This window comes from Equus przewalskii, chromosome 9, assembly GCF_037783145.1.
Source record: "Equus przewalskii isolate Varuska chromosome 9, EquPr2, whole genome shotgun sequence".
NCBI lineage: Eukaryota > Metazoa > Chordata > Mammalia > Perissodactyla > Equidae > Equus > Equus przewalskii.
Genome location: NC_091839.1, coordinates 14,603,152 through 14,624,765, shown reverse-complemented (window position 1 = coordinate 14,624,765; position 21,614 = coordinate 14,603,152). Strand labels below are relative to the sequence as shown.

At 43.0% G+C, this 21,614-nt stretch overlaps 1 protein-coding gene across 8 annotated transcripts in view; it reads left to right on the top strand.

Moving 5' to 3' along the window:
- The window catches only part of LOC103550909 (zinc finger protein 112), a 101,576-nt gene extending 82,562 nt beyond the window's left edge, over positions 1 to 19,014 (top strand). For 4 of the 8 annotated variants that reach the window (XM_008520103.2, XM_070632889.1, XM_070632891.1 and 1 more), the window contains exons 3-5: positions 2,616 to 2,742; positions 6,264 to 6,359; positions 15,576 to 19,014. In XM_008520103.2, the coding sequence (XP_008518325.1) occupies positions 2,616 to 2,742; positions 6,264 to 6,359; positions 15,576 to 18,073 (2,721 nt within the window). In that variant the 3' untranslated portion in view covers positions 18,074 to 19,014. Of the gene's footprint in view, positions 1 to 2,615; positions 2,743 to 3,504; positions 3,707 to 6,263; positions 6,360 to 13,892; positions 14,013 to 15,575 lie in introns of those variants that run through there. The other 4 variants (XM_070632892.1, XM_070632893.1, XM_070632894.1 and 1 more) reach the window with 3 other exon arrangements.
- Positions 19,015 to 21,614: the final 2,600 nt, after the last annotated feature.

The window sequence follows — 21,614 nt, the reverse complement described above, 5'->3', positions numbered from 1 at the left end:
CTGCTTACAAATCGCCTGTTTTTTCAAGGGTTATTTTTAATATGTATTCACAGCTATACTTGCAATAATACATAGAATTTTGATTTGGTTTTATTTTTCACTTAAAATTATAGCACAGTTTTTTTTCTTTTTTTCCTGAGGAAGATGGGCCCTGAGCTAACATCTGTTGCCAATCTTCCTCTCTCTTTTTTTCTTTTTTGCATGAGGAAGATTAGGCCTGAGCTAACATCTTATTGTGCTTAATTTTTGTCATCTATTGTTATTTCAGTGAGTCATACCTCCTTCCCTTTTTAACTCTACCTCATTTACAAGCTTTTGAGTTCCTGAGGATTTTTTTTTCCTAAGTGGTGCCTCAGGGCCTTTATAAAAAGAATATCTAAAAGATGGTCTTATCTGACAGGATCACAGTGAAGCTGAACTTGGAGAAAAATAGCATTAGACATTGTCATACAAAAAGCGCTCAATTCTTTCTGCCCAGTATCTGAAGCTTCCTATGTGTGTGTCCGTGTGCCTTCGTGTGTTTCACTCTTCATGTATTAATTTATTTTATTAATGGGGCCAGCCTGGTGGCATAGTGGTTAAGTTCGCATGCACTGCTTCGGCCGCCCGGGGTTCATGGGTTCAGATCCCAGGTGTGGACCTACATACTGCTCGTCAAGCCATGCTGTGGTGGCGTCCCACATACAAAAGAGAGGAAGATTGGCACAGATGTTAGCTCAGGGCCAGTCTTGCTCAGCAAAAAGCAAAACAAAACAAAACAATACAGGTACTTAATTTAAAGATTTTAGTCCTGCTCCCAGACAAGCAGGCACTTTCTATCTGTCACTTTTCTCGCTGCTCAGAAGGAATTTAGAATCATCACATGAAGATGAGTGGTTCCTGTAAGTTCAAGTCCTACTCAGGTTCCTATAGAAGACAAGCGTCCTGCCGACTCCACAGCCTTTGCCTTCTGGATCAGGAGGATGGGAGAGAGGCAGAAAGACTGCACTCCAAGCCAGGGTTGTCGTTCACAGACCAGGGCCTGAGGCGTGATGTTTGGAGCTCCAGCCAGAACAAGTGCAATGTTGCACAGCCTTCATATGAAAATTTAGATTTCCCTGCAGCCAAAAGTTACAAGATAAACAGCAAAGGGGAATGAAAAATATTTACCGCATACGTGGAAGAAAAGGCCCGAATGTCCCCCAAATGAATATTATTATAAAACAGGAAGTAGAGGTGACCAGCCAATATGAAGAGTGATCATTACTAATCAGCTGTGAAAGTTTTTCTAAATAACTGGCTTTTGCTTCCAAAATTTACTTCTGAAATTATCAAAGATTTAAAAAAAACTATTCATGTCCAGGGGCTGGCCGAGTGGCGCAGCGGTTAAGTTTGCACGTTTTGTTTCAGTGGCCCGGGGTTCATCAGTTCGGATCCCGGGTGCGGACACGGCACCGCTTGGCAAGCCATGCTGTGGCAGGCATCCCACATATAGTGGAGGAAGATGGGAATGGATGTTAGCTCAGGACCAGTCTTCCATAGCAAAAAGAGGAGGATTGGTGGCAGATGTTAGCTCAGGGCTAATCTTCCTCAGGAAAAAAAAAAGTATTCGTGTCCAGTGTTGGCCAGGTATAGAGGTTTAGGGGGTTATGCTTTCTTGGAAGAAGAAGTTGGAAATTTTTTTTGGAGGAAACACCTGCCATTATGATTTCAAAAACTTTAAAGTTTATTATTCTTCCACATTTCCTTTTCTACTCTTTGGAAGTTATTTTAGGAAGATAATCAGCCGAGTTCCAGGGACTAAGGTCTATGTGAAAGGATTTTTTTTGCAACATTGTTTGTAATAGATAAACTAAGTAAGCGTGCATTATCTGGATCAGCTCACTATAGTCTAGGTCATCAGTTCCTCGAATTACTGTGCAGCCCTGAAGTAGGATGACAGAGAGGATGATGATGATAATCATAATAGCAGCTGTCACTCATCAGGTACTTACTGTGCTGCAGGCACCGTTCCTCAGTACTTTACGTATAGTCACTCATTTTCTGACTGGTACCCTATGGTAGAGGCATCAGCATGCACATGAGGACAGGGTGAGGGACTTGTCCAAGGTCACACAGCCAGCCTGGGGCAGAGCGTTCCAACGTGAACACGGGCAGCCAGGCTCCGAGCTGTGCCCAGACCAGGCCACCACAGACGCCGCAGTCCAGATGGGGCACGGACGGTGATGCACGTACTTCAACAGCAAGGGGGACCGATAGCCTGTACATTTGACAAATCAAACAAGTGGGATGTGTGTGTGAAACGGGACACAGACTCCATCCCACACTGTTGGAAGTAAAGCTTTTCTGGGGTAAATGACGTTGTTAATGATTAAAAAATATTGGCAGTCCGTGATGCAGCAGAGCTCTGGGACTTAGCTGTGGGCGTGCTAACGGAAGGCAGCCATTGAAGGCACAAGCATTTCTGTTCCTGCCGCCCTGTGGGTGGGTGGAATTAGCAGTGTGAAGGCAAGCAGAAGGCAGTTCCTTGAATCTGACTCGGGCGCCTTAGAATCCAGAGGAACGTCCCATCCTTTACGCTGTCCCAGGACCGCCCCTCTTCCATAACCAGAGTCTCCGTGTGCTTGGTGTTGCAGGAGCCGGTGACCTTCGAGGACGTGGCTGTGGCCTTCACGGAGGAGGAGCTGGGGCTGCTGGATGCCACCCAGAGGCAGCTGTACCGGGACGTGATGCTGGAGAACTTCCAGAACCTGCTCTCTGTGGGTGAGGACAGGCGCCCTCTGTGCTCAGTGTCAGCCTCCCGGGGTGTCTGTGTGCTCGGTTGTCGGAAGCCCTGGGACTCCCAAAATCATTCTCTGAGCTTGGGCACTAAAGAGACCTTAATAATCCCTGTGCAACACAGACGAGATGCTCCTGATGTTTCCGTCCAGATGAAAATCTGTCCTTGAACTATAAATGGGCACATTGTGGTCCTGCCCCACTGGTTTGTCGTCAGATCCATTGAGTGGGTCACTCCAGCTTCTTTGTTTTTAGGGTGCCAGTAACTGTGACTGTTGTTAACTCGACTTTTGGAGGTATTTTATTTTTTGCTTTAAAGATGTATTTGTAAATGACTCTAAACTTACAGAAAGTTTATGAAAATAAAAATACAGAACAAGAACGCCCATGGAGCTTTTACCTTGATTCACCTATAGTGACATTTTACCCCATTTGCTTTATCATTTATGCTCATGTTCTTTCTCTCTCCATATATACTTGTGTGTGTGTCTATATATACACACATATATATATATATGAACACGTATGTATATTCATAGTATTTTTTTTCCGAACCATTTGCAGGTAATTTACATACACCACAACCCTTTGTCTCTCAGTGTATATGCAGAGTTCAGGGGTCCCTAAGACTATCCTCACTCTGACGCTTTTTGCAAGTTCGGGGGTCCCCAAGACGGACCTCAGGCTTGATAACTTGCTAGAAGGAGTCTCAGAGCTCACTGAAAGCTGTTATCCTCCCGGTTACAGTGTATTACATGGAAAGGATACAGATTAACATCATCCAAGGGAAGAGGCGCCTGGGGCAGAGTCAGGAGAGTTTCCAGCGCAGACTTCCAGTTGCACTCTCCCAGTGGAGTTCTGAACAGCTCTCACTCTTCCCAGCAGAGATGTGTGACAGTACACATGGAGTATTACAACCCAAGCCTTGGTTTCCAGAGCTTTTCTTTTGGTGAGGAAGATTGGCCCTGAGCTAACATCTGTGCAGGCTTCCTCTGTTTTGTATGTGGGACGCCACCACAGCATGGCTTGATGTTGGTGTGTAGGTCTGCGCCTGGGATCCAAACTCGTGGACTCCAGGCCACTCAAGCAGAGCATGCGAACTTAACTGCTATGCCACTGGGCTGGCCCCTGTCCAGAGCTTTACTGGGGCTCAGTCATGTGGATGTGGTTGGACACCTGTGTGGCTGACCTTAGTTTCCAGCCCTCCTGAAAATCAAACCGATAGCACATGGTCCAAAGCACCCGCCCCCCGCATAACTCACATTGTTAAGCTGTCTGGTGTGGCCCCGGGACTCAGGCACAAAAAGACTCTTATGAGGCCAACATTCCAGGGGCTTTGCGATCACGTGCCAGGACAGGGGGGCCAGAGCGACCTCTCCTTGGGCCAGGCTAATTCTTTGCTGAACAGTGCATTTTGTAGGAATAGGAACGTGCTCTCACATATCCCCAGTGCAGGTAGAACGCTTTCATCCAATCTGTCATTTATGCTCTAATTTTGTGAAGAGAGCCAATTAGATTCCTTCAAGCGTATGTTCCTCCCTCCAGGGCAAGGTCTAGTGTAGTCTAGTCCAGCTGTCATGTCTCTTTAACTTCCTTTAATTGGGAACTCTTCCACAGCGTCTTTCTCTTTTAAGACAGTGACATTTTTGAAGAGTAGTCTTAGCCCCTCCCCCGTTTTTCATAGAACATTCCTAGTATTTCCTCATAATTAGATTCAGATGATCCGTTACGCTGGAACCTTCCTTCCAGCAGGTAATGGTGTGTCCTTTTGAGATGTCACATCTAGTGGCACACCGTCTGTCCCTCATGGGTGATGTTAACTTTGGTCACCCAGTCAAGGTGTTGTCCAGTTTCTCCATTATGAAATGACTGCCATTTTCCTCTTGCCGTCATAGGGCGACACTTTCAGAACACACAGATATTCTGCTAGATGTAGCAACCAACGCTGATTCTTGCCTTATCCACTCCTTCTCAGGATAGTTTGTAGGGACTTGTGAATTGTTTTTAAAAATAGTTTATAATTTACTACTGTAATTATTTTGGTGCTAAAGTTATCCTGAATCTGGCCCCTTTGACTGACTCCTGTGCCTGTGACGTGCCCCCAGCGTTCTTTTGAGCACTTCCTCACTTATGGCAAAGCATGATGTTCTGTGCTCACCTTTTACTTGGACCCAGCTCTGGAATCATCCATTCCTTTTACTGGGGAGCGGCATTCACACCAAGGTCTGGATGCTAAGTATTGTCATTGCCACTGTGATATCTGTTTCTTGTCTCAGGACAGAGCTAGGAGGCAGGCGTGTGTGCGTGCATGTATGTGGATACACTCATACGTTCATATACATACATGCACATATAAGTACATATTTATATGTGAATATAAATATATTCACATATACACATGAATAGATGTTCAGTTTCATTCAAAATAAGATGTTAACTAAAATTATACTGAAAGACCATTTCTCACCCATGAGATTGGCAAAAATTTAAAAACTGAACACTACTTTTTTGGGCCAAGCTGTGGGGAATAAGGCACTTTCCAGCATTGAAAGTAGGAATGCAGAATGATACAGCCCTTCAGGAGGGGAGTTTGCTTGTATCTCACAAAACGGTGCATTTACCCTTTGCCAGCAGTTCACCTCTAGGAAGTTTCCCTAAAGATGGCAAGGTGACAACGAGCATTAATAGTATACTGCAATTTGTGCAAGAAAGAGGGGAAAATAACTCAATATATGTGTATCTGCTTGTCCTTAGAAGAAGAAAGACTAGAAGGGTTAATCAGAAAATCACGAAGTTACTTTCTCACAGTGGGTGGGAGGTGACAGTGTGGGAAGGATGTGCAAGAGAGTGACACTAGTCCCAGGACACCTTTAGTCTAGTTTGGACTTTTGAGAATACGTTCGTTCAACACATTATAAAAATTCAATCCAGTAAGAATGCAAAGGGCTGATAATCTAAAACTCAAAGAAAGCTGCAGCGAAGGAGTGAATTATAATCAAAGTGAATACTGTAACCACATGGAAGAGAGCAAACACAGGACTCCCGGGAGGAGCTCAGGAGCACAGTGTGTGTCGATGTACCCTTAGTTTGAGGTGCCGTCGGCGGGGGTGGGAGAATGAAATGCAATCCTGAACACTTTTTGGTGGGTGTGTTTATGGTTGTCACAGGGGAGAAGCAATTCTGAAACTATTTCAGACATGTCACAGGGGCCAGGGCGACTCAGTGAGAAGGAAGACTGTTCAACAGATGGTGCTGAGACACCGGACCCCAGGAGGCATCGAATGCCTCCCTCAAACCTCACGAAAAATGGACTCAAAATGGATAAGAGATCGAGTGTGAGATATAAGTGTAGAAACTTGTAGAAGGAAACATAGGAAAAATCTTCGTGATGTTGGGTTAGGCAAAGAGTTCTTAGATGTCACACCGAAAGCATGATTCATAAAAGAAAAAGAAAAGTTGGACTTTGTCAGAATTTAAAACTTCTGCTCTCCCTGTTTTTTTTACAGGGAATCAGCCCTTCAAACCAGAGCTCATATTCCAGTTGGAGAGAGAAGAAAAGCTTTCGATGATGGAGACAGAAACCTGGAGAGATGGGTGTTCAGGTGAGAAGCGTGTAGCAGTGACCTAGCAGCCAGGAGGCCCTCCTGAAGCATGGGTCAGAGCAGGTGGCGTCTCTGTCCCAGCTTTCCCAGCCCTTCCTGTTTCACACACAGTAAAATCGGAAGTACGTAGGCTGGCCTCTTAGGCCCTAAGGGGTCTGTCTCCTCAAGCCCCTCTAGCTTTCCTTATTCTTAGCTGTTTTTTATTTTTACTCATTTATTCTGTTCCAGCCGCACTGCCTCGTTGCTGCCCATCAGACCTGTCATTTATGCTCCTGCTTCAGACCTGCTTGCTTTTCTCTCTGCCTCGAGTGAATGAATTGGTTAATAGATGCCTGGTGTTCGTTGTTGCCAGTCCTCCTTCAGACAGCTAATAGATGTAGAATAAATCCGTGTAATCAAAGGATACTCCACAGTGGTGTTTGTCATCTGATGAATGCCTGTCCTGATTCTTGACTGTTTAGGTGTCCTTGAGGATTCATAGACAGGTAGCCATTATTACTAAAAGAAGAAGAATAGCCAATCAGGGGGCCAGCCCGGTGGCATAGTGGTTCAGTTCGGGTGCTCCGCTTCAGTGGCCCAGGGTTCACTGGTTCGAACCCTATACACCACTCATCAAGCCACACTGTGGCGTTATCCCACATAGAAGAATTAGAAGGACTTAAAATTAGGATATGCAACTATGTACTGGGGCTTTGGGGAGACAAGAAAAAAGGGAGGGAAGATTGGCAATAGATGTTAGCTCAGGGCCAATCTTCCTCACCAAAAAAAAAAAAAAAAAAGCCAATCAACTAGGGTAAGTATCAGAATTGATCAGTGCCAGCATAATTGACCATTCCCATGCAGCAATTTCAAGTGAGACACTCTTGTGTTAATTTTCTCATTTCTATTCCCAGCTCTGTATCTGCCCATTCTAGCCTCTCCTCTCCCCTCCCCATCCTCCAACACCTAAACCTTGACCCAGCTACAGTTTTGAAGGAGAATTTTCAGGTTGGACATTTACGTGAGTCTAAACACTTCGGTAATGTTTCTTGAGTCCTTGAGACTCTGACATCAAAAGCCACTGTCACATCTGTGTAGATAAGGATGCTCCTGGGTAGGAAAAAGAGTCAATAGAAAATTTCAGAACAAATTATTTCACTTCTATAATTTTTTGTTGCCCTCTCAGTTAAGATTCAGGATCATACATCACACAATACAGTCTTTAGAGCAGGGGTCAGCAAACTTTTTCTCTAAAGTAGTAGTAAATATTGTAGGCTTTGCCCGCCACATGTGGTCTCTGTCACATTCTTCTTTGTTTTGTTTTTTTTTACACCGTTTAAGGAAATGTGTAAAAACTATCCTTAGCTCCGGGGCTGAACAAAAACGGGCCTAGGCCCATAGTGCGCCAGTCCCCCTGCATTATAGCATCTGTAGGAACAGGTGTCAGATTTTAAAATATCTTCTTGTTTTGTTACATGCTTATATACCTAACATGTTTATATACCTTTCATTAATGCAAAAATTTGATAATATACGTTCTTATTTTTAATATACCAATTTTTCTTCTTCATGATACTTTGGGGAAATCCCTCCCAGTTCAAATTACAACTCTTCTAAAAATTTTTTTTATCATGGCTGCATAATATTCCAACATGTGGCTATAGCATGTATCATTTAGCTATTCTCCAATTGATGGGCATTAACTTATTTCTTTACCTTTTTTTTTTTAAAACTAATACGGAAAGTTCAGCAGTAAAACCCCCAATGCAAATGTCCTTGGGTACTAGTGATTTTATTTCTCTGCCATAATTACCTGTTGACTCAGAGATTCAAAGTGGAAAGCCATTCCTTACTGAGCTTTAACTGGACTTGTGACCAAGAGACACGGTTATTCCCCATGGGCTTTCCTGCAGCCTATGGGGGCTGACTTAATTGACTTGGGCAAAGAAACATTTTCAAATTCAGGATTTTTACGGGCTGGCCCAGTGGTGCAGTGGTTAAGTTCACACATTCTGCTTCAGCGGCCCTGGGTTCGCCGGTTCAGATCCCGGGTGTGGACATGGCACCGCGTGGCACGCCACACTGTGGTAGGCGTCCCACATGTAAAGTAGAGGAAGATGGGCACGGATGTTAGCTCAGGACCAGTCTTCCTCAGCAAAAAGAGGAGGATTGGCAGTAGTTAGCTCAGGGCTAATCTCCCTCAAAAAAATAAAATAATAAAATAAATTTAAAAAAATAAAGATTCTTACAACTACTCTCTTGGCAGAGCTGCTATAGAAGAAATACCTCTGTTTCCATTTACACTAGGAAAGAGAAAGTTGTCAACAAGTAATGACTTCTAAACTATCCATTTCCTCGCAGGATTTCCCAAATTGCAGCCCATCCATCTCTTCCAAAGTCAGCATCCACACAGATTCCCTGCGTGCCCTTTTCCATGCCAGGCAAGGAAGAGTCAAAGTCAGAGAAACAAGAGTTAAGAAGAGTAGCATCTTTGTTTTTATTCCCTTTCCGAAAACGAGAGTGTATTAAGATCAAGTGTATTAATGGGTATCAGTAAGATCTAGTGTATAATCTTCAACTGGTGAAGGTTAGAACCTAGAAATGAGGAAGTTGCAGTCTCATACATCCTGAGGGAGAGAAAGGATATTTTTCAAGTGGAAATTGGCTCCTTCTATTTTGAACCTTCTTGTAGGCGTGAAACCAAGAGATGCAAACGTACCTACTGGTATTTTTCCAAGTTTCTATAAATGAACTTTGCATTTGAACGTTGTGATTGGTATGAATTTTATGCCTTCCTCAGCTATTTAGACTGGTGGTTTTCGTACTGTTTGGGGCACGACCCTCAGTATGTAATGTAACCTTACAGACCTGTGTATGTTTACATGTCAGATGTATGCACATCTGAAACATTCCATGCAGTGATATCTGACACGCAATGCACCTCTGATATTGTCTGTCCTTTTTCAAATTATTTTATTTTATTTTTGTGTGTGTGAGGAAGACTGGCCCTGAGCTAACATCCATGCCAATCTTCCTCTATTTTTCATGTGGGACACTGCCACAGCATGGCTTGATGAGCGGTGTGTAGGTCCGCTCCTGGGATCCAAACTGGGAACCCCAGGCCGCCGAAGTAGAGTGCGTGAACTTGACCACTACGTCACCAGGCCAGCCCCTTTGTAGCTTCTTTTTTTAATTGCATGTCACGATCTACTAAGTTGATTTCAAACCTCACTAATGGTGGTGAACCATTAGTATTATAGGCTGTACGTTCCAAATGCCTACATACAACGACAATATTCCATAATCTGTTTTCAAAAGTACAGCCTTCCCATGGGCTGGCCCTGTGGCCTAGTGGTTCAGTTCAGTGCCCAGGCATAGTTCCCAGGTGCGGACCTATGCCACTCATTGGTGGCCATGTGATGGCAGTAACCCACATACAAAATAGAGAAAGATTGGCACAGAGGTAAACTCAGGGTGAATCTTCCTCAGCAAAAAAAAAGAAAAAAGAAAGTACAACTTTCCATGCCAGCCATTAAATTTTGTCTTCTATTTGGAAAGTGATAAGAAAAATAGTTGTACTTATAGTCAAACAGATGATTTGTAATCCATGTCTACATAAAGTCAACTAGTCAATCCACATAAGCAAACAAAATCTGTTTTCATGGAATTGCCTGGTCAATTCCATCAGAAGTGCAGGATCAGCAACCTGTTAGAGCCAACTGTGGCTGTTGCTGACATGACACATCGCGGTCCCCAGAGGCTCTGAAAGGTGATCCTTGACCTCAACCCTGCTGCTTGCTTCTGCTGCAGTCTGAAACTCCTAGCAGGGATGGAAAGAGACGTTTCTGGTCCATACGGCCAGGCCAGCATCTCTACACTGGTGAAAACATCATTGCTCTGCAAACCAAGGGCTTCGGGGCTTTTCTTTTTTTCCCCATTGCAAATTCTTTCTTTTTTCTTTCCCAATGTCATCTCTAATTCTACAAAACCATCCATGGTATTAACCAGGAGATCCCTACTTTTAATAGTCTCCATCTCTCAACGAGCACCTTATTGCTTACTCTTTCTTCTGTTTCCTTTTGGTAATTTGCTGGTTCCAGCTAGATCTGAATCCACTCAACTTTGCAGGAAAGTATTTGGCAGTTTTGATTTGCTCCACAGGAAGAGACTAGAAAGGAGAGCTCTGTGCCTCAGTGAGCACACGGGACAGCCTTTGGCAACCTGCCACGCTGCCTCCCCAGAGAGAGAGTGCTCCCCCTCACCAGGGATGCACTTTCATGTTTTTGTTAGCAAATCCTTGTTGCCCAAGATTTCTTCTTTCTGAAGAAGCATACCTGTCTTTCCCTGTGGATATTTCTGTCTAGTGTCCAGGCTCTTAGAAAGTCTGGGGACAGGATGACAGACGCTAGAGCAGATGGCAAGGTCATGACCTGAGGCTCCAAATCCACCGGGAGGTGTATTGTGAGATTTTTATGTCTCTCAGCTACTAGAGAAAAACATCCACAGGCTCATTACCAGGAGCAACGGGGGCACTCACACACGCGCACACGCACACACACTCCCCCCCATGGCACAGTTCATCTGGTCCTGATGGCTCTGAGGCTGACCACCATTTGGGCACCTTTCAGAAACCCAGAAGAGGAACTTTCCGTTTAGTTAAGACCAGAGTATTTCCAGAGTGTGTATTAAGCTCTTTCAGCACTGAAGCTTTCCTAGTTTCAGAGCACTCATCCATTTTTTTTTAATGCCATGAGTCTCTTGGTGGGCCAGGTTTCTCCAGCGTTATCTTTAAACGATCTCTCACAGATGCTGTTTCTTCTAACCTCCTTCTCTGCCCCAAGTTGACTGTCACTCCCCACAGTGAAAAAAACAATAGCCGAGAAGTGGGTGTTTTTCTAAGAGGCAGTCCCCGAGAATTCCTCACGTTTCATTCTGCTTCCTTTAGGGAATAATTATCCGGCACCGAACAGAGAACTTGCCGTTCCTGTCAGCGGGTCTCAGGGCAGCTGCTCTCAGCTGGTTCCTTCAATAATTTTAATTCTTTTATGGCTTAAGTAGAATATAAAACGTCACTGTGTTAAGAGTTGCTGCAACTGTGCTGTAACTTTATATGTTAGCCTTAACTAAACCTTAGGTTTTAATGCCAGCTTTCGTAAATATTTTGTGATATCGTACATGTGCCAAACAGATGTGGATCTAGCATTACGATTCCTTGCCAGAATTTCCTTTTTCATAGGAAACTGACTGCATTTGCATTAACTAACTGCCGACATAAACAACAAATGGGCAAAATGGCGTGTTGCTAATAAAATACAACAAATCTGTTTTTTAAATTACACATATGTATAATCACTGTTTTCCTATAATTTTTAGGTGACTTTTTTGATCGTTGTTGTGGTTCTGACATCTGATCTCAGTCTGTGATAGGCTGGCTGATTTTATGCTATAATTTTAAAGGGAACTGGAAAATTTCAAAATATATGGAGATTAAACAACACACTTCTAACCCATGGGTCAAAAAAGAAGTCTTAAGAGAAATTTAGAAATATTTTGAACTAAATGAAAATGACAACACAACTTATCAAAATATATGGGATGCAGTGAAAGCAGTGCTTAGAGGAAAATTTATAGCATTGAATGCATATGTTAGAAAAGAAGAAAGATCCAAAATCAATCAGTGAAGCTTCCATCTCAGGAAACTAGAAAAAGAAAAGCAAATTAAAGCCAAAGTAGAAGAAAGTAAGAATTGGAATAGAAATCAGTAAGATTGAAAATAGGAAATCAATATAGAAAAATCAATGAAACCAAAAGCTAGTTCTTTGGAAAGATGAATAAAATTGATAAGCTTCTAGCCAGGCTAACTAAGAAAAAAGAGAGAGGACATAAGTCACTCATATCAGGAATGAAAGAGGGGACGTGACTACAGACCTTATGGGCATTAAAAGGACAATAAGGGAATACTATGAACAATGTCCTTGCCCACAAATGGGATAACCTAGATGAAATGGACCGATTCCTTGAAAGACACAATTTGCCAAAACTCACACGAGAAGAAATAGACAATCTGAATAGGCCTATAGCTGTTAAAGAAATTGAATCAACAATTAATAACCTTCCAAAACAGAAAGACAGAACTCATTCTGTTGTGAGGAAAAGAAGCAGAGGCAGACGGGAAGTCCTTTAAAGGTTAAATATACTCTGTTAGAGAGAGGTGAACCTCAGGTGTGGTGGAGAGAGTGGCCAGCAGAGCGCTCAAGCATTAGTCTGTAATCAAAATGTTGTCCTTACTGTATCGTCTACTGTCCAGAAGATGCCTTAGTTTCTCCTTACTATCTAAAAGTGTAGTAAGGATGCAGGGTATTGTCAGTCTGATTTGCCTGAGTTGATATTCTTGAGTAGCTTCTGTTGAAGAAGAAGAGAAAAAGAAAAAATAAATGGAGATTTTTTTTTTTCCTCTTCATTCATTATGGCTAACTGTGAAAGGAATTATTTGGTACTTATGATAAGTATAACATCTTTGTTATTGATTAATTGATGTAGATGCTGGAATGCTTGACTTTCTCAAACTCTAAAGCATGATTACTAAGAAGATGAAGCAAATTCTCATTCTCGTCACTTCAAGTGAGCTCTTTCTTTGCACTGCTTATTTTCTCCATCAGTAATGTTCCCTTATAAATTTGACAGCGCAATTTCTCATCAGCGCTCTACCGTTGATATTAAAATAGAACTTAAATTTGAGATATGGAAAAGAAATGACAAATAAGGTGTTTCAGTATGCACTGTTGACTAAAGGAAATTAAAGTTAATGTTGTTAAATGTGTGATCTTTTCCACAAGAGGCTGAAACTAAGCGAAATGACCTTTTTTCTTCTTCTTCTCTCCTTCTGACAGTAAACCACTGGTCAGAAAGAAACTTGAATCTCCTATGTATTTGAGAGATTCTTATGTCATAAATTATGTACAAATTTGTCTTGAAACAGTTGCTTTGTAAGAAACTGGGCTTTGACTAGCAAGCTGCTTTCATGTCCTTAAGCCACCACATCCGTCCCAAAGATGTGACACATTAAACTGTATCTTTATGGATGTGTAGTCAGTGTTTTGATGATGCCTAAACAACCCTATAAGCATTGTGATTAACTCTAGCTGGAAGCCCGAACTTCTCACATATAAGCTGTTTACTTTATCTGACGTGCCTCTTATAATATGTCCCTTCATTTCAGCTTTAGGTAATGAAATATTAACGTGATCACTGAAAGCATTGCTTTTGAGAAACCAGAGTCATCTCTAAGCGTTGTTTGCAGCACCGGGATGAGTGCATATGGATATGCCATGAAGTGTCACCTGCAGTCCATGCATGGCCCCAGGGCCTAGTGCCACGCAGTCATCAGTGTGGCCTTTTATTTTTCCCTTTTTTTTTTTTTTTTTAAATTGGCGATAGGGTGGGGCTACGGGGAAGATTCTATACAAGAAAAAATACACTATTTTAAAGGTTATTTCAAAAATTGGAAAGGCACAATCCACAAGAGATTCCTGTGAGCTTTGCCTTTCTCATCAGCAGGTGACACCCTGAGTAGAGCCCCACCTCTCACATGGCCTTCCAGCTTCGCAGCAGAATTGCCATCACCAGTTCCCTTCCCGTGAAAAACAGCACACACGTACACGCCCTCCTGGTCTTGTAAGTGAGAGTGACTCCCTGTGGTCTGCTCGTTACATGCTCAGTGTGCAGCTCCTCTTGGCTAGGAATGTTCTAGGCAGTGAGGGTAATGCAGTGCGCAAAACAGAGTCCTTGTCCTTGTGACTGACACATTCCAGCGTGGAGAGACAAACACAATTAGGTAAGGAAGAATTATCCTGTTGAGGATTATATTCATGTTACGGAAACAAATCCTCCTTTACTGCTGTCTATTCTGGATGCTGTAGAGGATTAATGTACCACCAGGTGTCGGAAGCTCATACGTCATTTCTTCAACCCTGTTGAACCAGGTGTCCTCAGGGAGGATGCTGCTGCCCAGGATATGAGGCTCTGCTGTCTGCTTAGAATCGGAGCTTTAGTGGCTAAGTGACAAGCCATTTCCACCCAGACATGTCTGTCTTCAGCTCTTCTGTTGCCTCAAATTCCCTGAACAGGAAAGTAATTTTCCAGTCAAATGAGGCAAGCCAAAGTCAGTGTTCACTGAGTTTGGTTTGTTTAATGAGTTGCCTCAAAGGACGCCTATAGGTGCCGGGAACGTTGGTTGTGCTTGCCTCCCTCAGCCGCCATGTTTTTCTTCTGTCTTTGGAGTTGAATTCTGTCACAGTGTTTCACGTTCTGACCTGCACCGGGGCCCTTGATAATTGTGAAATATCGGTTTTTGTTGTTTTTAAAGATTGGCACCTGAGCTAACAACTGTTGCCAGTCTTCCTTTTTTCCCCCCTGCTTTTTCTCCCCCAATCCCCCCAGTACATAGTTGTATATTTTTAGTTGTGGGTCCTTCTAGTTGTGGCATGTGGGACGCCACCTCAGCATGGCCTGATGAGTGGTGCCATGTCCGCACCCAGGATCCAAACTAGTGAAACCCTGGGCCACCGGAGCAGAGTGCGTGAACTTAACCACTTGGCCGCAGGGCCAGCCCCCGAAATATCTTTCGAAAAGAGTTTAAACTGATAACGGCTTACAGTAACTTGGAAGAGTTTCTTATTCTCATGAAGATAAATAGCTCCTTAGAGATAGGCTCAACCATAGATTAAATGTCTGTGTTTACCTTTGTCTGCCTAGTGTTTACACACAATCTCCTTACAAACAAACAAACAAACAAACAACATTACGATGCCCATGTGCTGGAGAAAAAAGAAAAGCTACCAGGACATAAAGCATTTGTCCACTTGAAATTATGTTCTTTCCAATTTGAGACTATCCCCTTTTGTTTTATTTTTGGGATCTCCAGGCAACCTATGATGAACCTGTGATAACCTGTGTGTGGTTTCACTAGGCCCTTTGAACAGGGCCATCATGTTTGATGTCCAGGTTGTGTTGCAAAGCCCTGATTTTAAGGCATATAGATAGCCTGAATTATGTGGAGCCAACTAATATTCCTGGTGTAGCCAAAGAAGAGCCATTTCTAAGTACTCTTAGAAATAGTAACATAAATCTTCCTCTAGTTCATTGAAGTTTTATGTCATGACCTAAGTGCAAAATCATGAAGTCTCCGAATAAAAGCCTTCACTTGCACATATGTCTAAATTCTCTTTATCCTTATAGGAACCAAGAATGAACATCATATGGAGAGTATTCGAGAAGTGGGATTAAGCTGCCCTTCCCCCAAAGAGCTTTCCTCCTGGCAGAACTGGCAGCAAGGTGCAGGCGGGTTAATGAGGTGTCAAGATTCCATGAACAATTTTCAAGGGAATATTTCTCAGGTGCCAAAACAAGGTGATTCCGCCTGCCAGGTTTGGGCAGAAATACCCATTCAGATTCCTGAAGATGAGAACTATGTATTGACTCATGCAGAGGATGGTTCCACTTACATAACAAACCAAGACTTTCCATCTTGGAGAGCCCAGCATTCTTGGAGGAAAACATATCTGACAGAGTCATGTAATTATCAGTGTAGATATCAGCAAATTTCCAGGAAAAATAATTTCTGTAAGTGTGACAGCGTCAGCTGGATGTCACATCACAATGATAATCTGAGACTACACCGAACAGAGAAAAACTACAGCTGCCATGACTGTGGAGAAGACATCATGAAGGTTTCATTGCACAATCAAGACTTACTTCGAACAGGGCAAAAACCCTATCCCCCTAATGAGTACAGAGAATCCTTCAGTGATGACGCCAGCTCTGAAATCCATCAGCAGTTCCCCTCAGAAGGGAAGCCCCACACATACAGTCCACGTGGAAAGGGCTGTAGTTATAGTTCAGTCCTTCGTATTCATCAAAGTGTTCCTAGAGGAGATGGCTGTGTCTCTGAGAGTTCGCATCTCCACTCCCATCGGAGAGTCCATACAGAGGAGAAGCCATGTAAATGTGAATATGGTGAGGACTTCAGTCAGTGCTCGCCTCTCGACACTTACGAACTTCACACAGGAGAGACATCCTACAGACGCACCGTTTATGAGAAAGCCTTCAGTCATAGCTTAGACCTTAATAGTATTTTTAGGGTCCGTACTGGGGAGGAACCCCACGAATATGAGGAGAATGGGACTGTCTTTAATGAGAGTTCCTGTCTTCAAGTCCATCAGAGAATGCACGCTGAAGAGAAACTATACACAGGTGTGGAGTGTGAGAAGGGTTTCATTTGTGCCTCAAATCTTAACCTTCAGCATAGAGTTCACATGGACGAGATTCCCTATAATTCTGAGGAGTGTGGGAATGGCTTCAGTCTGGCCTCACGTCTTCAGGACCTTCAGATAGTCCACACCAGGGAAGAACCATATAAATATTATGTTTGTGGTAACAAATTCAGCCAAAATGCCTATCTTCAAGGCCATCAGAAAATTCACCTTGCAGAGAAACCTTATAAGGAGTTTAGGAATGGCTTCAATTGGAGTTCAAAACTTAAAGATCATCAGAGAGTCCACGGTGGAGAGAAGCCGTACAAATGCAATGCCTGTGGTAAAGGCTTCAGTCATAGATCAGTTCTTACTGTTCACCAGAGGGTCCACACGGGAGAGAAACCTTATAAATGTGAAGAGTGTGATAAGGGCTTCAGTCGGAGCTCATACCTTCAAGCCCATCAGAGGGTCCACACTGGAGAGAAACCCTACAAATGTGAGGAGTGTGGGAAGGGCTTCAGTCGCAATTCATACCTTCAAGGCCACCAGAGAGTCCACACTGGAGAGAAACCCTACAAGTGTGAGGAGTGTGGCAAGGGCTTCAGTCGGAGTTCCCACCTTCAGGGCCACCAGAGAGTCCACACTGGAGAAAAGCCATTCAAATGTGAGGAGTGTGGGAAGGGCTTCAGTTGGAGCTTTAATCTTCAAATTCATCAGAGAGTCCACACTGGAGAGAAACCCTATAAATGTGGAGAATGTGGGAAGGGCTTCAGTAAGGCCTCAACGCTTCTGGCCCATCAGAGAGTCCACACAGGAGAGAAGCCCTACCAGTGTGACGAGTGTGGGAAGAGCTTCAGCCAGAGATCGTACCTTCAGAGTCATCAGAGTGTCCACACTGGAGAGAGACCCTACATATGTGAGGTCTGTGGGAAGGGCTTCAGTCAGAGGGCGTACCTTCAGGGTCATCAGAGGGTCCACACTAGAGTGAAACCATACAAATGTGAGATGTGTGGGAAGGGCTTCAGCCAGAGTTCACGCCTCGAAGCACATCGGAGGGTCCACACGGGAGGGAAACCCTACAAGTGTGAGGTGTGCACAAAGGGCTTCAGTGAGAGTTCACGCCTTCAAGCTCATCAGAGGGTCCATGCAGAGGGGAGGCCCTATAAATGTGAACAATGTGGGAAGGGGTTCAGTGGGTTTTCCAGTCTTCAAGCCCATCACAGAGTCCACACTGGAGAGAAACCCTACAAGTGTGAGGTGTGCGGAAAGGGCTTCAGCCAGAGATCAAACCTTCAGGCCCATCAGAGAGTCCACACAGGAGAGAAACCCTACAAATGCGATGCGTGTGGGAAGGGTTTCCGTTGGAGCTCAGGTCTTCTGATTCATCAGAGAGTGCACAGTGATGCTAAGTTCTATAAAAGCGAAGAGGATGGCAAGGGCTATCCTTCATCTGAGAACCCTTACAGACATGAAGTTCTGTGAAGTGCTGTTCCGTTTCGCTGTGAAGTCCTCAAATGGGAGCTGAAATTTTCCATTCACTAGAGTTCTTAGAGTAGAAAAATAATTTCTTTAATGAAAATGCCATGTTTCTGCCCGTCCTCGATGTTCACAATGGTCAGGAGACTACACAGCAGAGACATCTAACGAGAGGGGTTCTGCCAGAACTCGAACCTCAGTCATTGCACGTGACTCTAGCTGGTCACTGCACTAGGGCTCATAGAAGATAAGACTATGGTCAGGACGCGCGAGCCTGCCCACATCCACGTCCGCTAGAACGTACACTTAACGAGAGCAGGGGCTTCCTTCACTGCTAAGTCTACAGAACCGTGACATTCCATACCTCAGGGTAGGTGCTCCGTACTTGTGCTAAATGAGTAAAAGCCTGTAAAGGTATCATGTTTGAAAATTTTATTAAGCTCATTTCCCTCCCGCCCAAAATCATTTAAAAATGTGTTTGGGGTGCGGGGGCGGGGGGGGGAGGGTGGGAATCCTGCAAGTAGCCTTAATATAAGTACTTCAAGTAGATGAATAGTATTTGAAATGTCGAACATCAAGCAAGATTGCAATCTGAAATTACATGAATTTGGTTGTGACCCTGTTGGGATTGGTTCCCATCCTTTGTCCCTTCTTAAGCAAGGATGATCTGAATTTCTCACCATTTGGTCTCTTTCTATACAGTATACTATCAATTTAAGTTTAGCTTTGTGTGTGTGTTTGTGTACATGTATGTGCACTTTAAATGACAGTACAAACTGATAAACAATGTTTTTGGTTAACTTTACAAAAATGGAAGACTGCATTTTTCATAATTGAATTTTTATCCCTGCCCTGTGTGGTAAAGCAGAGTTTTACTGTAATATTTGGAAAGAGTCAGAAATGGTTGCTAATGAGAAGTACTTTCTTAATAAATGTGAAAATTACAATGCTTGGTTTTTTAGTCTCCCTGTTTCCATCAAAGTCCTTTTGATCCAACTGATTTCTGGGAGTTAGAGCCTTTGTTCAAGTCAAACCTCCTCAGACAGGATGTGTGACAAGTTTAGAGGACTTTAATTTTGTCAAGTTCTCTGTCCCCACACTTCTCCCATTCACACAAGGAAAGGACAAATCTTGACTTTTTCTAAACATTTTATCAAATGTACTGATTATTAGAATAGGATTTTCTTATCCTTGCTTGTCTTTATCTTCAAGAACAATGCGTAGGGGGCTGGCCTGGTCGTGTAGTGGTTAAGTTTGCATACTCCACTTCAGCAGCCCAGGGTTCGCAGGTTTGGGTCCCGCGTGTGGACCTACATACCGCTTGTCAAGCCGTGCTGTGGTGGCGTCCCACACAGAAGAACTAGAATGACCTACAACTAGGATATGCAACTATGTACTGGGGCTTTGAGGAGAGAAAAAAAAAAAAAGAGGAAGATTGGCAACATCTGTTGCCAATAAATAAAAAAGAACAATGCATTTTGTTGGTGGGAGTGAAAAATACAACCTTCTTAGAGAAGAGTGATAGAATATACATGAAAATGTAAGATGTGCTTACCCATCTGGAAATCATGGGATAATAATTTATGATAAAGCAATTTTAACAGTGAGAAAGCATGTGTACTACGAGGTAGTCCAGTATTTTTCAACTGGAAATAGCTAAGAGTTTGGATAAATTTCTCTATGTTCCTATAATATGGAGCTACAGAAAGTATGGAATTGACCTAAAATGACAGGAAAGGAAACATTGTTTAGTGAAAATGTGGGCTGTCCCTTCCTAATACTAAGTTAACGTGTGTATACCTATGTGTTCAAATGCATCCTTAATAGATAATGTATGAAAGATCGCTCACCATCATGTGTACAGTAGTTTTCTCTGGAAAACTTTGGCTTAGTCTTTTTTCTTTTGTGTACTTAAGTTTTAAAAAATGTACAATTAACATTTACCAATTTTACTAAAGTAATAAACTGCTGAGATATTATCTCTTAGAGGTAAAAACTCATAATACGATTGCTCCATTTCACTAGATGGCATTATGGCCAAAATTAAAGAATAAAACCCCTGAAGTTAATTTTCAAAATTCTCTAGATTTTTGAGGATATAGGTAAAGTGTCAGCAACTTTATCGTTCTGTGAAATGTCTTTAGGTCTCAAAGCCCTTGCAGCCTAGAATGTGCTAGTGCAATTCAAGAGTACCATAAACTGGCACATCGTAGTTGTTCTGTTAGACTTCCCCCTGTTGGATGGATGGGTGGTGACCAAGGCATTCGCTTAGCCTGGCTTTCAGGGTGCTAATTCAAGTTACACAGTATCATCAGAAATCCAGGACTTCGAATGTATTTCTTTACTATCGTCACTTCCAAAGGAAGATCATGAGGGCTCATGGTGGCTTTATCAGTTAGGATGCTTTTAGTTATAAGTAAGAGAAAATGTAATTCAGAGTCGCTGAAACCAAAAATTTTTCTCAGTTCACATAAATGAAAAGATAACAGGCAGGGTAAGACTTGGGTCTGAGTTGGTCAAGGGGACTTTATATTGCTTTTCTTTAATTCTCTCGCCTCTGTCCATTTGTGTGAACCCTTGTCTTCAGGTTGCTCACAAGGTGGCAGTATCACCTGCTTTTTTGGTTATAGCCGATGAAAGAGAGCTGCTCTTTTCAGTGCTGTGCAGTCCTGGCTCCCCAGAATGCGCAAGATCTCTGACCTCCACAGTCCTCACTCGAGACTGAGACTGAACCAAAGCAATTAAGAACATCCCTGGTCCCATAAATAGGCTAGCTTGCTCCTAGTGACAAGCAATAGCAGGCTGCACTGGGAAAACAGCAAGAATGTGGAATCCATTTCTTGCATTTCTGTGCAAGAGAATCCTTCTGTGGCACAGGTGCACAGGGATGCCAGAAGCTGAGGGTGTAGTAGGGACATTGAGAAACACCCCCCAGCACTTCAGCCCCGACCCCAAGCACAAGGTAACATTAGAAAAATTTGAAGTGGTGCCCTGAAGATAACTATTGTAACAACAGAATCCAACTCCTGACCAGGTGGATTCAACACCCTCCCCCAACTCCAACATCCTAACAGAACAGGTGTGCTCGGTTCCAGGCAAAAATGCTATTTATTTCACTCTCCACTGTTTGACACATGTTATCTGACATTCAATAAAAAATTACAAGATTAAAAAAAAGAACAAACAACCCTCTGCCAAGAGACAGCTGACTAATGAATAAAACCACACTTAGAAATGACCATATTTTGGAAATATCAGAGAATTTTATATGACCGATTGATGTGTTAAATGCTCTCTTGAAAAGGGCAGACAATATATGTGAACAGATGGGGGAGTTTCAGTGGAAATTAATAAAGAATCAAATGGGAAATGCTAGAAAATAAAATTTATCACAAACAATGCTTTTGGAGAACTCATAAGCAGGCTCAACACAGCTGAGAAAAGTGGCAGAGAACTTGGATATAGGTCAATCAGAATCACAAACTGAAACACAAAAAGAGTGTGAAGAAAACAGAGTATCCAAGAACTGTGAGGAAACTTTTTATGG